This window comes from Physeter macrocephalus, chromosome 7 (genome assembly GCF_002837175.3).
Source record: "Physeter macrocephalus isolate SW-GA chromosome 7, ASM283717v5, whole genome shotgun sequence".
Taxonomy (NCBI): Eukaryota; Metazoa; Chordata; class Mammalia; order Artiodactyla; family Physeteridae; genus Physeter; species Physeter macrocephalus.
The window spans coordinates 107,172,080-107,184,600 of record NC_041220.1 but is presented as its reverse complement, the minus strand read 5'-3'; the positions used below and the strand labels follow the sequence as shown (position 1 = coordinate 107,184,600).

The following is a 12,521-nucleotide window of genomic DNA, read 5'->3' as shown; positions in this document are numbered from 1 at the left end:
TGAGCCTGCGCGTCCGGAGCCTGTGCTCCGCAACGGGAGAGGCCACAGCAGTGAGAGGCCCGCGTACCGCAAAAAAAAAAACAAAAACAAACAAAAAAACACCTCTTTTTTCCCAGCACAATTTTGAAACTACCTTAAAGAAATACAGGAGTCAGAATGTGAAAAAGCCAAACGGAGAACCTGGCTTTAGATTTGTTGCCAAATATGGGTGGAGCGCTGACCACAACAGACCCTCGCTGCTGCCTGGTGCCGAGTGTGCTCACTGCTGTCTCCAGACCCTACACCAGTAAGTCCTCTTCCCTCAGACGCGTGAGTGAAGCGTTGGGAGACAGAAGAGGAAGTTTGTCCAGCTGGGGTCCCTGCACACGAAGCCTGAAGAGGTGGGGAATCAAGGTCCGCTTCAGAGTAAGTGGTGGGGATTGAGCAGGGATTAGAACCGAGAAGCTCAAGCAACTCCCTGGATTCCGTACCCATTTCTCTCTTGTCTGCCCTGTTCCACCCAAACCCCACAGTCTTTTGCCTGGAGTCTGCTCCTCTGCTCATACCCCGCCCCACACTAAGCGTGGAGGTAGAGGAACTCAGACACGGGGAAGAGACCCAGTCCTGGAAGTTGCCTTCGTTACTTGTTTAAACTGTGTTTTGAGGCAGTTTGATGATCGATACTCAGGGTGAACAGGTCACCATCGCACCGCCAGTCTTTCTGACCATCCTGGTTCCTTGCTCAGAGCCGTGGGCCTTCCTCCCAGCATGCCTGTGGTACTTGCGAATTCCAAGCCTCCCGTGTCACAAACACAAGGAATAACAGCCGAGCTTGGAGGAGGAGACTTCAGTGGTAAAAACAGGCACTTTGGATATGGGCATGTTCCTACTTTGAGTGACTTTTAAAACGAGCGCTCTACGTGGAAACATTCCAAAAACCTTTCTTGCAGATCTTTCTGTATCCACTGTAGTTGAAAACATTTTAAAAATCAATATATACAAACACTGTCACATGAAACCCAGTTTATATTTCTGTGAAGAAAAGCCTCAAACTTAAATAAGCTAAATAGTAATAGTTTATTAGTCTTTTGACCATATAATGTAGAATAAATAACTTAGCCTTTGAGTCATACAGACCCGTGATCCATGCCACTTCTTCCCCTTATTATCCCGTGACCGACCTCATGTGGGCCTCAGTTTCCATGTTTATCAAACGGGAATGGGGGTAACGTCTAACTCATCTGATTGTTATAGGGGAGCCGATGGCAGCACATAGTGAGCAGTTCACACACTTCCTGGCACACAAATGCCTGGTGGTGTGTCACTCTTGGGTAACGTCAGGTGTGTAGTGCACTGTTGAATACAGATACAAGGAAAAACAACTTGCTGTTGCTCACTGGATGCTTTTCTCGGTTCCCAGTCATCCCTCTTTGTGATTACTATACTGGGAAACTGCACTTGCCGCCTGCCAAGAATCTGTGCTTAAATTTGGGCATTAAGAACTCAAGCCTGATACTTAGAATGCTGGGTTCCATTCAGGCTTCACCCCATGTGTTCCTGAGCAAATTACTTACCCTGTCTCTGACTTAGTTTCCTCATCTGTAAAACAGGTGTGATGATGTTACCCATCTCGTGAGTGTTGCTGGGAGAATTTGATGAGCTAATGTGTGGGGAGATCTTGGAACAGAGCCTGGCACGTAGTAAACTCTCAATGAAGGTTTTGTTGGTGGTGGTTTTTTTTAAGTGGCATTGATCCTCATAAATGGAACTTTAAGCAAGGCTTGCAAGTACTCAGCAATAAAATAGCTAGAGATTTTGGGTGGGGTTGAGTTGTTGGTTCAAATGTGGGTTATTACTAGTTTGGCAGCAGAAAATCTGTACTTCAGAATCACCAAACATGTTAAAAGAGAGTGCAAAATGGGAGATTTTTTAAAAAATAATGTTTTGTTAAGAAAAAATGTCAAGTACATATTAAAGTAGACAGAGAGTGTATGGAGCCTGCATGTATGCATGTACCCATCTTCAGCTATCAGCTCAGGACTGATCCTCTTTCATGTGTTCCTCCCCACCTCCGTATTATTTTGAAGCAGATCTCAGGTATCATGTCATAAGAAACTGGGATCACATTTGTTGTACTTCAAGGGAAACTTCTTGTGAGCATGTTTTCTGAGGTGCCTGCGGGGCCTTCTTGTTCCTGGTACTTATCCCCTTATACCATTCTACCCTGGTGGACTGAAATTAGCTAAAGCTGGGGGGTGGGGCCACAGTAAGGTGGGGGCTGCTGGGTCTAGCCTACGTAGTAGATTCCTTTGGGCCTGTTCAAAATTGTATTGAAAACTTTGACTCCTTTTTAAAAAAAAAAACTGTTTTGGATAAGGCTTTAAACAGGTATGCTATGACTGAATGTTTGTGTCACCCCAAAATTCATATGTTGAAGCCCTAATACCCAATGGGATGGTATTTAATGGTGAGGCCTTTGGGACCTAATTAGGTCATGAGGGTGGAGCCCTCGTGAATGGGATCAGTACCCTCAGAGGAAGAGACACGAGACCACCATGTGAGGATTCAGCAAGAAGGCGACTCTCTACAAATCAGGAAGAGGGCCCTATTTCTTCCTGGCTCAGTGTCGGCAGCTTGTGCATTTCTAAGAATTTGTCCATTTCTTCCAGATTGTCCATTTTATTGGCATACAGTTGCTTGTATGTTTTGTTAAGAAAAAAATGTCAAGTACATATTAAAGTAGACAGAGAGTGTATGGAGCCTGCATGTATGCATGTACCCATCTTCAGCTATCAGCTCAGGACTGATCCTCTTTCATGTGTTCCTCCCCACCTCCGTATTATTTTGAAGCAGATCTCAGGTATCATGTCATAAGAAACTGGGATCACATTTGTTGTACTTCAAGGGAAACTTCTTGTGAGCATGTTTTCTGAGGTGCCTGCGGGGCCTTCTTGTTCCTGGTACTTATCCCCTTATACCATTCTACCCTGGTGGACTGAAATTAGCTAAAGCTGGGGGGTGGGGCCACAGTAAGGTGGGGGCTGCTGGGTCTAGCCTACGTAGTAGATTCCTTTGGGCCTGTTCAAAATTTTATTGAAAACTTTGACTCCTTTTTAAAAAAAAAAACTGTTTTGGATAAGGCTTTAAACAGGTATGCTATGACTGAATGTTTGTGTCACCCCAAAATTCATATGTTGAAGCCCTAATACCCAATGGGATGGTATTTAATGGTGAGGCCTTTGGGACCTAATTAGGTCATGAGGGTGGAGCCCTCGTGAATGGGATCAGTACCCTCAGAGGAAGAGACACGAGACCACCATGTGAGGATTCAGCAAGAAGGCGACTCTCTACAAATCAGGAAGAGGGCCCTCACCAGGCACCAGATATGCTGGCACCTTGACCAGGACTTTCCAGCCTCCAGAACTGTGAGAAATAAGTGTTTGTTGTTAAAGTCACCCAGCCTGTGGTATTTTGTTATAGCACCCCAAACTGAGACAAAGTGTATTAGTTTCTTATTGCTGCTGTAACAAATTACCACAAGTTTAGTGGCTTAAAACAACAAAGACTTACTATCTTCTAGTTCTGTAGGTCAGAAGTCTAAAATGGGACTCCCTAGACTGAAATCAAGGTGTTGGCAGAGCTCTGTTCTTTTCTGGAGATGCAACTGTCTACCACAGTAGGTATAATCCTTCGGGGATTATTCAGTACCCACTATCTAGTCAACATTTAGTGAAAGTTTCTGAGGCTCTGCTTTGCACCAGGAACTGTGCCTGACAGGTTCTGGGGAAAGAGAGAGGACCCTTTAATCTCTAGGAGCTTGCACTCTGATGAAGGGAAACCAGGCGGTAACGAGTCATTGTGGTCTTTGTGGTCTGTGGGGAGCGCGGCAGGACTGAGGCCACTCAGGACTTGTGGAGCTGAATTATGAAGGGCCTTGAGTGCTGCATTTGGGGTTTGGACTCAATCCCATTGGTTAAGCCCAGAGATGACAGTTAGCTGCCCTTTGGCAAGTCGGCCGGCAGAGATGCTTCCTTTGGCTGCAGTGTGTTTTAAAACCAGAATTCATCCCTGCCCAATGCACTGCACCCTCCACTCCTCTTGCTTTACTCCCTCACACTGCTTACCTGGCCCCTTGCAGGCAGGGGTTGGGGAAGGGAATAGAAACCACTGAAATGTATTAAACAGGTGACTTACCTTGATTAAATCTTGTATGTGGTACAGTAAATACCTTGTTTGCACATCTCTTAAATGTTTTTCCCAACCATCTTAAAAAGTCAGATTTTAAAATGCAGCGTCAGTGGAAAATAGGAGTAAGAGTGTGAGGAAGGCAGCTGTGGCTTAGTGGAAAACGGGCCAAATTTGAACTCGAGAGAGTCCCAGGCTTGCCTCTGAGCCCCCCCAGGCACTAACCATGTGACTGGGGACGAGTCACTTAGCTTCTGCAAGATTCGCTTTCCCAACCTGGTTAATGAGCGCGGTGACGTCAGTGCCCACAGTGGGCTGCTGGGAAAGAACAAGGTCGTGTGTGGGGAAGTTCCTCACGGAGCCAGGGATGCTGGACAGACTCTGGCTGTCTCAGTTGTTGCCTGTAATCTGGTAAATAACTGAATATTGTGGCCATAGTTCAGTTTTTCTTCGATTCATGCTCTTATAGATGCCTAAGGGTGCTTTTCTGAACCATATTTGCTTTTAGTCTAGACTCTGTGAGAAATTTAACTGAACCCTTACTGACCTGTCTCCAAGACAAATGCTGAATGTTTCTTTAGTGGTAGATACTGTTTTTGCATGTAAACATATACTCATTCCACAAATACTGACTGACACCTTCTGGGCTTCATGTTGTGCTTAGAGCCATGCGGGAAGCTGTGCAGCCCCTCCTTGCGTGGTTCCTAACCCCCAAGAAAGAGGCGTGCATGCAAAAGTGAAGCCAGAGGACGTGGCTGTGTGTAGCTGAGTGCCCAGTGGGTGGGATGCAGAAGTGCTTTTAAGTTGAGAGCAAAGCGAAAATTAGCCTGAGTTGGCCTTGACAGAAAAACTTGCATGAAAAAGATGAAAGTTCAGCACATCCTTCAAGGCTGGGGCTATGTATGTTTGGAATAAGTACAAAGGACATTAGGAGGAAACTAGTGTGAGCTGTGGTCAAAGGACAGAGAAGGCCACCAACTTAGTTAATCATTCTCTCCTTCTGGAAACACTTTTGTCCATGTTGACCATGATCCTAGGTTTCTTCCTACCTCTTTTTATTTTATTTGTTTCTTAATCCCTCACTCCACACACATTAACTGACACATGCTTTAGTACTAGAAATGAACCATCACAAATTCCGTCCTCTGTACTTTTGTGTCTGTTGTGTTCATCCGTGGAAGTAGGGAAAATGGAGATTTGCTGTGTAGGGATAAATTGTTGCTCCTGCATCTTTTCTTTAATTCTGCTGCTCTGCATGGGCCCTATTTATACACTTGATAGCTCCAGCGTTAGAATCCATCCCCTAGAACGCTTGGAAGAAGGAATATTTGTCTATAAAATTTTGGATATAAGACACATAAGGAAGGGAATTGGCCTTTATTGAGCACATGCTGTGTAGTTACTAGACCTGCACTATCTCATTGAATCTCAAAGTTCCTTAGAGATCATCTCTTCGTTATGTCACAGATCACAGCAATTACAGGAAGAAGGAACCATCTGTAAGAGACCAACACCCAGGAATGTGGGTGACTTTCCCAAAGCCACCCAACAAGTCAGTGATTATACAGGAGTCTAAAACCAGAGATATCCAGTTTGTAGCTTCAAAATCTTTTTACTACCTGCATTCCATTCTCTACTAATTTAAAATTTGTTGCATATGAGCGTAACATATTTATCCATATAAATCATTTGCTTTCTTTTCATTATAGATTTCACACATTGGCAAACTGAGAGATTTTCTTCTGGAACACAGGAAAGATTATATTAATGCTTACAGGTAAGTGTCTATTTTTTACCATGATTTTTAGTGACTGTTCTTTTCCATACCTATATTCCTTTTGAGCTTTTTGTCCTCACTTTTTACTAACTTAGGGTTGTAATGGGGAAGGTCAGTTTGGCAGTGGAAGAATATCTGCAGAGCAAAAAGGGGCTCCCCCCAGCCAAGGTAAGCTCAGCCATACCCCATGTCCTCAAAGTCACCATCTCCTCACAGCAATGTCCCCTATTCTGATGTTCCCATGTGTCTGTAGCTCTGTGTGTGCCATATATGTTGTAAAACATGCAGAGAGAAATGGGGCAGTTTCTCACTGAATGCATATTGCTGAGCAAATGAAGAGATAATGCAAGTCATGTAAAAATGCCATTTGGAAAGACAAGAGCTCTTGCCTCTAGTGAAGAAACTTTTGGTTAGGTTGATTTTTAAAAAGAAAAAGCATTTTGATCGAGCCTTCCAAAATGGCTTCTGGAATAGACTCCAGCTCTCAGTAGACACGGGAACACCGCAGTGCAGATATCATGCCTCCTGCTCTTCCCTGACCTACATTTGCACCTGGCTTTAGTGTGGCGTTTCTACCATAGGAGTCAGCTTCAAGTGTATTACCTAAATTAATGGAAAAGTTGGATTAGACATACGAAGTGACATCATTAGAAGCATCTTTTTAGGATTTCATCATTATAAAACAAGGGATTTTGCCCTTCAGAAGCCTTCCTATCACAGTTAGAAAATATCTGATTTTTAAAAAAACTTTGTCAATATGTGCAAAAATGAAAATGTTTCATATAAATTCTTTAACAGAGAAAGTAATTATGCCCCAGGTGAATTTTAAATAATCTCTACCAGTTTGTCTACTTTCTACTTTTAAGTGTATTTCATTTGCATAATTTTGGAATATACTAAATTATTCTAATGCTTAGTACCAAGAAAACCTTATTTTAAAAGTTCTCAGTTAAAATAGTTGGTCACCACTAGATGGCGGTGTAAATTTTATTTCTAAAGGTGTATGTACATCAGATGCTAATTTTATAGTGCATAAAAATGGAAGCGACAGTCATTTTGGAAAGCTTAATAAAACTGATATAAGCCTATCAGTTCCAGCTCCTTTCTTTAGTACTTTACAACTGAGGTTAAATAAGTGGTTGTAGAGATCTCTCATGGAAATCCATTATTAACTCCCCTTTGCCTTGAAAAGGCATCCAGCCAGGTGAATGCTTTAAAGGTTGGTTTAGTTCAGGCCACCCTGTCCCCTTATTAGCCGTGCAAACCTGAGAAAGTCACTTAATCTGTAAAATGCAGTGTCTTCCTCTAAACCAGGGGTCAGCAAACCACAGCCTATAGGCCAAGTCCAGTCCGCTGCCTATTTTTGTACAGCCTGTGAGCTGAGAATTGTTCTTATATTTTTAAATGGCTGGAGGGAAAATAATAACAGTAGGGACTCCCCTGGTGGCTCTGGTTAAGACTCCTCCCTCCCAATGCAGGGAGCCCGGGGTCGATCCCTGGTCAGGGAACTAGATCCCACACGCATGCCGCAACTAAGACCTGGTGCAACCAAAATAAAGAGAGAAAGAAATATTTAAAAAAAAAGAAGAAGATGAAATTAAGGGAAGATGCTGGGCCAGTGCCCCACCTCCTCTTCCCTGGTTAATCAAATACACTGTCCCTCCTAACAGTATACGTGTAATACGTAAGAAATAAAACCAGTTTTTAAAAATAATAGTAATTATTATAATACTGTTTTACCACTTAAGAAAATTATATGAAATTAAATTTTCGGTGTCTATAAATAAAGCTTATTGGAACAGCGCCACGTGCATTCATTTGAATGTTATCGATGGCAGCTTTTATACTACGACAACAGGGCTGTGTGGCTGTGACAGGCTATATGGCCCTCAAAGTCTAATACGTATACTATGTGGCCCTCTTCAGAAAAGGTTTAAGGAGCCCTGCTCTAAATAATGAGAGTGATGATCACTTGCCACTTGTTAGGAGATTCAAACAAGACAGTACAATTGAAATACAGTGCAAAAAGAAGAAAGCAATGAGGGGGCTTCCCTGGTGGCGCAGTGGTTAAGAATCTGCCTGCCAGTACAGGGGACATGGATTCGAGCCCTGGTCCGGGAAGATCCCGCATGCTGCAGAGCAACTAAGCCTGTGCGCCACAACTACTGAGCCTGCGCGCCACAACTACTGAAGCCCGCACACCTAGAGCCTGTGCTCCGCAGCAAGAGAAGCCACCGCAGTGAGCAGCACGCGTACCGCAACGAAGAGTAGCCCCCTCTCGCCGCAACCAGAGAAAGCCCGCGCGCAGAAACGAAGACCCAACGCAGCCAAAAATAAATAAATTAAATAAATACAGGGGACATGGATTCGAGCCCTGGTCCGGGAAGATCCCGCATGCTGCAGAGCAACTAAGCCTGTGCGCCACAACTACTGAGCCTGCGCGCCACAACTACTGAAGCCCGCACACCTAGAGCCTGTGCTCCGCAGCAAGAGAAGCAACCGCAGTGAGCAGCACGCGTACCGCAACGAAGAGTAGCCCCCTCTCGCCACAACCAGAGAAAGCCCGCGCGCAGAAACGAAGACCCGATGCAGCCAAAAATAAATAAATTAAATAAATAAATCTTTTTTTTAAAAAGCAATGGATTTATAAAAAGATTATAAGGCTGCTATTCTGTAACTTTGCAATAGTTTTAAACTTTTGATTATAATGGTGGGATTCAGGCATTTCTCCTCGAACAGCACAGCTCAGCTCCACTCAGTGTGTCAGTGTTTCCAGAGCAGGTGTGGACTTACTCCGAGTCCTCATGCCCCTGCTCAGGACAGTGGGCAGCTGGCCTCGGCCTCCCCCTTTCCCGGCTACCATGGCAGCACACTCTGGGGCGGAGGACCAGGGTCCCTGGAGCCCATCTCACCCTGCCACTTACTGGTTGTGTGGCTGCAGCGTCAGCAGAACTAGAGCTCCTGAGGCTTTCTGAGTCTTGACCCGTCATTACCCCATTATAGAAACTCAGTCTTTAATTCCTTTTCCCAGTTGCAGTTCATGGCCAGCCAGTGCAGTCTGAGTTTCACTCCTACCCCTGTTTTGGTCCCTTTGAAAGATCAGGGACTTTGAGGGTCAGTCACACCTAGGTTCTAGTCCCAGTTCTACCACGTATTAATCATGTAAGTGTATACAGCTCACTTCACATCTTTGTGCTTGCTTTTTTGGTTTGTTTTTAAATGTAGTGTGGATAATGTTCTTGTGAGGATTAAAAGAGATGTGTGAGAGTTCCTGGCACATAGAAGTCCCTTGGTGAATGGTACCTGAATTGGAATCCCAGTTGACCTGTGATGAGGTTGGGGCAGTGGTCAGTTGATAAAGAAAGCACCTCTAATTTCCTGCCAGAGGTGGGAGGGAGGGGGAGAGAGAGAGAGAGAGGATGCCAGAGTCAAGTCGACCTGACAGAGATGGACGTGTTCTCAGCATGATCACTAGTGAAACCTAGGGTGGCGGCAGAGGTTAGGTCTGCAGGAGGGTGACCTTGCTGAAGCCTCCTGAATTAGACGCACTCAGCCATTAGTGCCACTGAACGGTCACATCCCTGGAGCACAGAGAGCACAGAGGCCCCTGATAGCATATGAGAGAGAGGGCAGGCAGATCCTCTGCTGTCAGTAAGCAGGCAGATCCCAGAGGAGAGGAGAGAGACGAGCCGAGCCGTGGCCCGATGCGTGTTCACGCCCATGCCCAGGTCCTTCTGCCAGGCTGCCAATCAGAGAAGTCCCTGCCCCCAAGGGAGGGGCAGGAGGGAGGAGGCTGAGGTTAGGTGTCACGCTAGAGGAGTGGATTCATGTAGAAACATGAGGACTAGGGAATAAGCATTCCCCTCCATGCCCTACATTCTCTCCAGATGGAGAAAGGCCATCCTTATCTTCTCCCATCAAGCTCTCCCTGCCAAAGGTGGTAGACTGTTTAAAGCCTTTCTTTTTTTACTGCTCTGCCTCCCAATGCAATGTGCTGGCCTTGGCCTGTTCCTGAGAAGATTTTGGACGGAGTGTGATCATGGAATGGAGAGAAATACTGCCTTCAGACCCATAAGGCTATGTGAGCTTGGCATAATTAGGAAGCTGTAGTCTTTTCCACAATGTAGAGCTCAGACTTTATTGACCCATTTAATTTTTTTAAAATAATGACATTTTACTAGAGCAGAACAGCATGCAACCTAGGTAGCCTCTGGCTGGATCTCTTGAATGATTTTAATTAAAACTAATTCCTCCACTTCTGGTAGATGTACCTTTTCCTCAATATCCTGGCAACAAAACAATACCACCTGGGGGAGAAACTTTCTTGGTTTTTGTTGTTGTTACTAATAGAATAACCATTCTGTCAATTTCCAGTTTAAAAGGTTAATATATAATGTCTCCTAAGGGAACATCACCTTTTAATTGAGTAATCAGTTTTATCAAATTAACCTTTAGACCTTTTCAATTTCACTGAGCTGAGTTTCCATTAAGTCAAAATAGAGTAGGAGGATGTTAATCTAATGTTCTTGGAATTAGTCATTTATAGGTCTGCTCCGTCCACAGGGTGCATAGCCACTTGGAAGTGGGTACCTGTCTTATTTATTTGTTCCTGACCCCGTTGGCCTCCGTTTCCGGGGAGATGGTTTCTATTAGGGGTGGCACAGGACTCGCTGCCCCTCTGCTCACTGCTCTCACTCCGCCCGCCTTGACCTGACTGGGGAGTTGGGAGGAGGCTGGAGCATGCTTGCCCAGCCCTTTCCCCTCTCTCTGGGGTCTTCTGCCTCAGGTAGAGTACATTCTGTCAGGGTTACCATGTTAAGCCAAGCTAGTTAAGAAAACAGAATATTGGGGAGGGTTGGGATAGGGAAATAGGTCTCTGTTGCTTTTCAGGTTCTGCTGAGGGGAGGACCATCCATTCCCCAGGAACCTGTGGGCTTCCTTCTCTCCTTCCAATGACCCCCTGCCCCCGAAAATGTGGACCCTGGGGTTGGGGCGTGGGAAGGTGCCGCACTGAGGGAGGAGAGGAGCCTGGCCTCCTGATTGGCCCTGGGAAGAGCCTCAGGCTTACTCCTCCCTCTTCTCTTGGGGTCCTGTCATCAGGATGGACACATTCCCTGCCCCTCTGTGCCTCCACTTTCCCAGGGAAGACTCTGGAAGGGGGGTGCCTGCAGGTCTTGGGTGGGAGTGAAGTAAATCCAGGAGGGACCTATTAAGGAGCACAGTTGTGTCGCTGTGTGTCCGGCCTCTTCAGATCGTCCTCATGAATTAAGTGAGGTCGCTCAGAAAGTATTGGGCTATTGAGATATTGATTTATCAGCTTACTAAATCCTGGGTATTGCTCGTGATGATGGGATGCACTAATGAACAGACAGACAAATGTCCCTGCCTTTATGGAACTTCTATTTTGAAGAGGAAGATAGACAAGAAACAAAATAAATGAGTAAAACGTAATAGTGTTAGAGCAGGATAAATGCTTTTAGGGGGAGGGGAGAAGGGGAAATAGAAAATGTCAGGGAGGGTACAAGTTTATAAACGTCGCTTAGGGCAAGACTTTTTAAGATGGGGGGGACATTGAGTAAACACCTAAAAGAAGTAAGCAGTCAGTTTATATAGATATCATCCAGGGAAAGGACGTTCCAGAAGGAGAAGACGGCAGCAAGTGTAAGGTCCTAATGCAGGAGTATGTCTGGAGGGTTCAAGGAACAGCAGGGAGGCCAGGGTGGCTGGAGCAGGAGGGACTGGGGAGTGTGGGGTTGGTAGTTGAAGATGAGCCCAGAGAGGGGGCAGCAGCCAGATCTCATGAGCTGTCTTATGGCTCATGTAGCTCTTGTAAGGACCTCGGCTTTTACTCTTAGTGGGGGAAGCACTAGAAGGTCTGTACAGAGGGTTGATAGGATCTGACTAACTTTCTAACAGGATCAGTAAGGCTAGTGTGTTAGAATAATCTGTGGAGGGACACAACAGAAGCAGCAGACCAGCTGGGAGGCTGCGGTTACGGTCCAGGTGAGATGCCGATGGCATGGCCCAGAGGGGTTAGCAGTGGATAATGAGGTCACATTCTGGAATTATTTTGAGGGTAGAGCCAACGAGATTTGTTAATGGATTAGCTGTGAGCTGGGAGAGAAAAAGAGGTGCAAGGATGACTCCAGGTTTGGGGCCTGAGCAGCTAGAAGGAATGGAATTGCCATCAACCCAGATGGGGGAGCATGTTTGAACAGAGCGGGCAGGAGCTCAGTTTGGGGCATATTTGCAACACAGGTTAAACATCTGAATAGAGATGTTGAGCCGGCAGTTAGATATACGTGTCTCAGGTTCAAGGAGAGGTTCAAGCTGAAGACATAAATTTGGACTTGTCATTGTAGAACTGGTATATACACTGACAAAAAAAAAAAAGCCACGAGCCTAGCTGAACTCACCAAGGGAGCGATATAGACAGTGGAGAGATTGAGGGACTGAGGGTAAAAGGTATCAACAAAAAGCCTGAAAAGGAGCAGCCGGGGAGATAGGAGGGAAACGGGAGAGTGTGTTGTCGGGGAAGACAGAGGAGAAAGCACATCAGGGGGAGGGGAGCCATTAGCTC

General features: G+C 45.5%; 1 protein-coding gene across 3 annotated transcripts in view; it reads left to right on the top strand.

The window, feature by feature from the left end:
* Positions 1–12,521, top strand: part of STX18 (syntaxin 18) — a 123,174-nt gene that overhangs the window by 64,619 nt on the left and 46,034 nt on the right. For 2 of the 3 annotated variants that reach the window (XM_007100832.4, XM_055086146.1), the window contains one exon: positions 5,874–5,941. In XM_007100832.4, the coding sequence (XP_007100894.1) occupies positions 5,874–5,941 (68 nt within the window). Of the gene's footprint in view, positions 1–5,873; positions 5,942–6,036; positions 6,110–12,521 lie in introns of all 3 variants that reach the window. The other variant, XM_024119256.2, reaches the window with a different exon arrangement.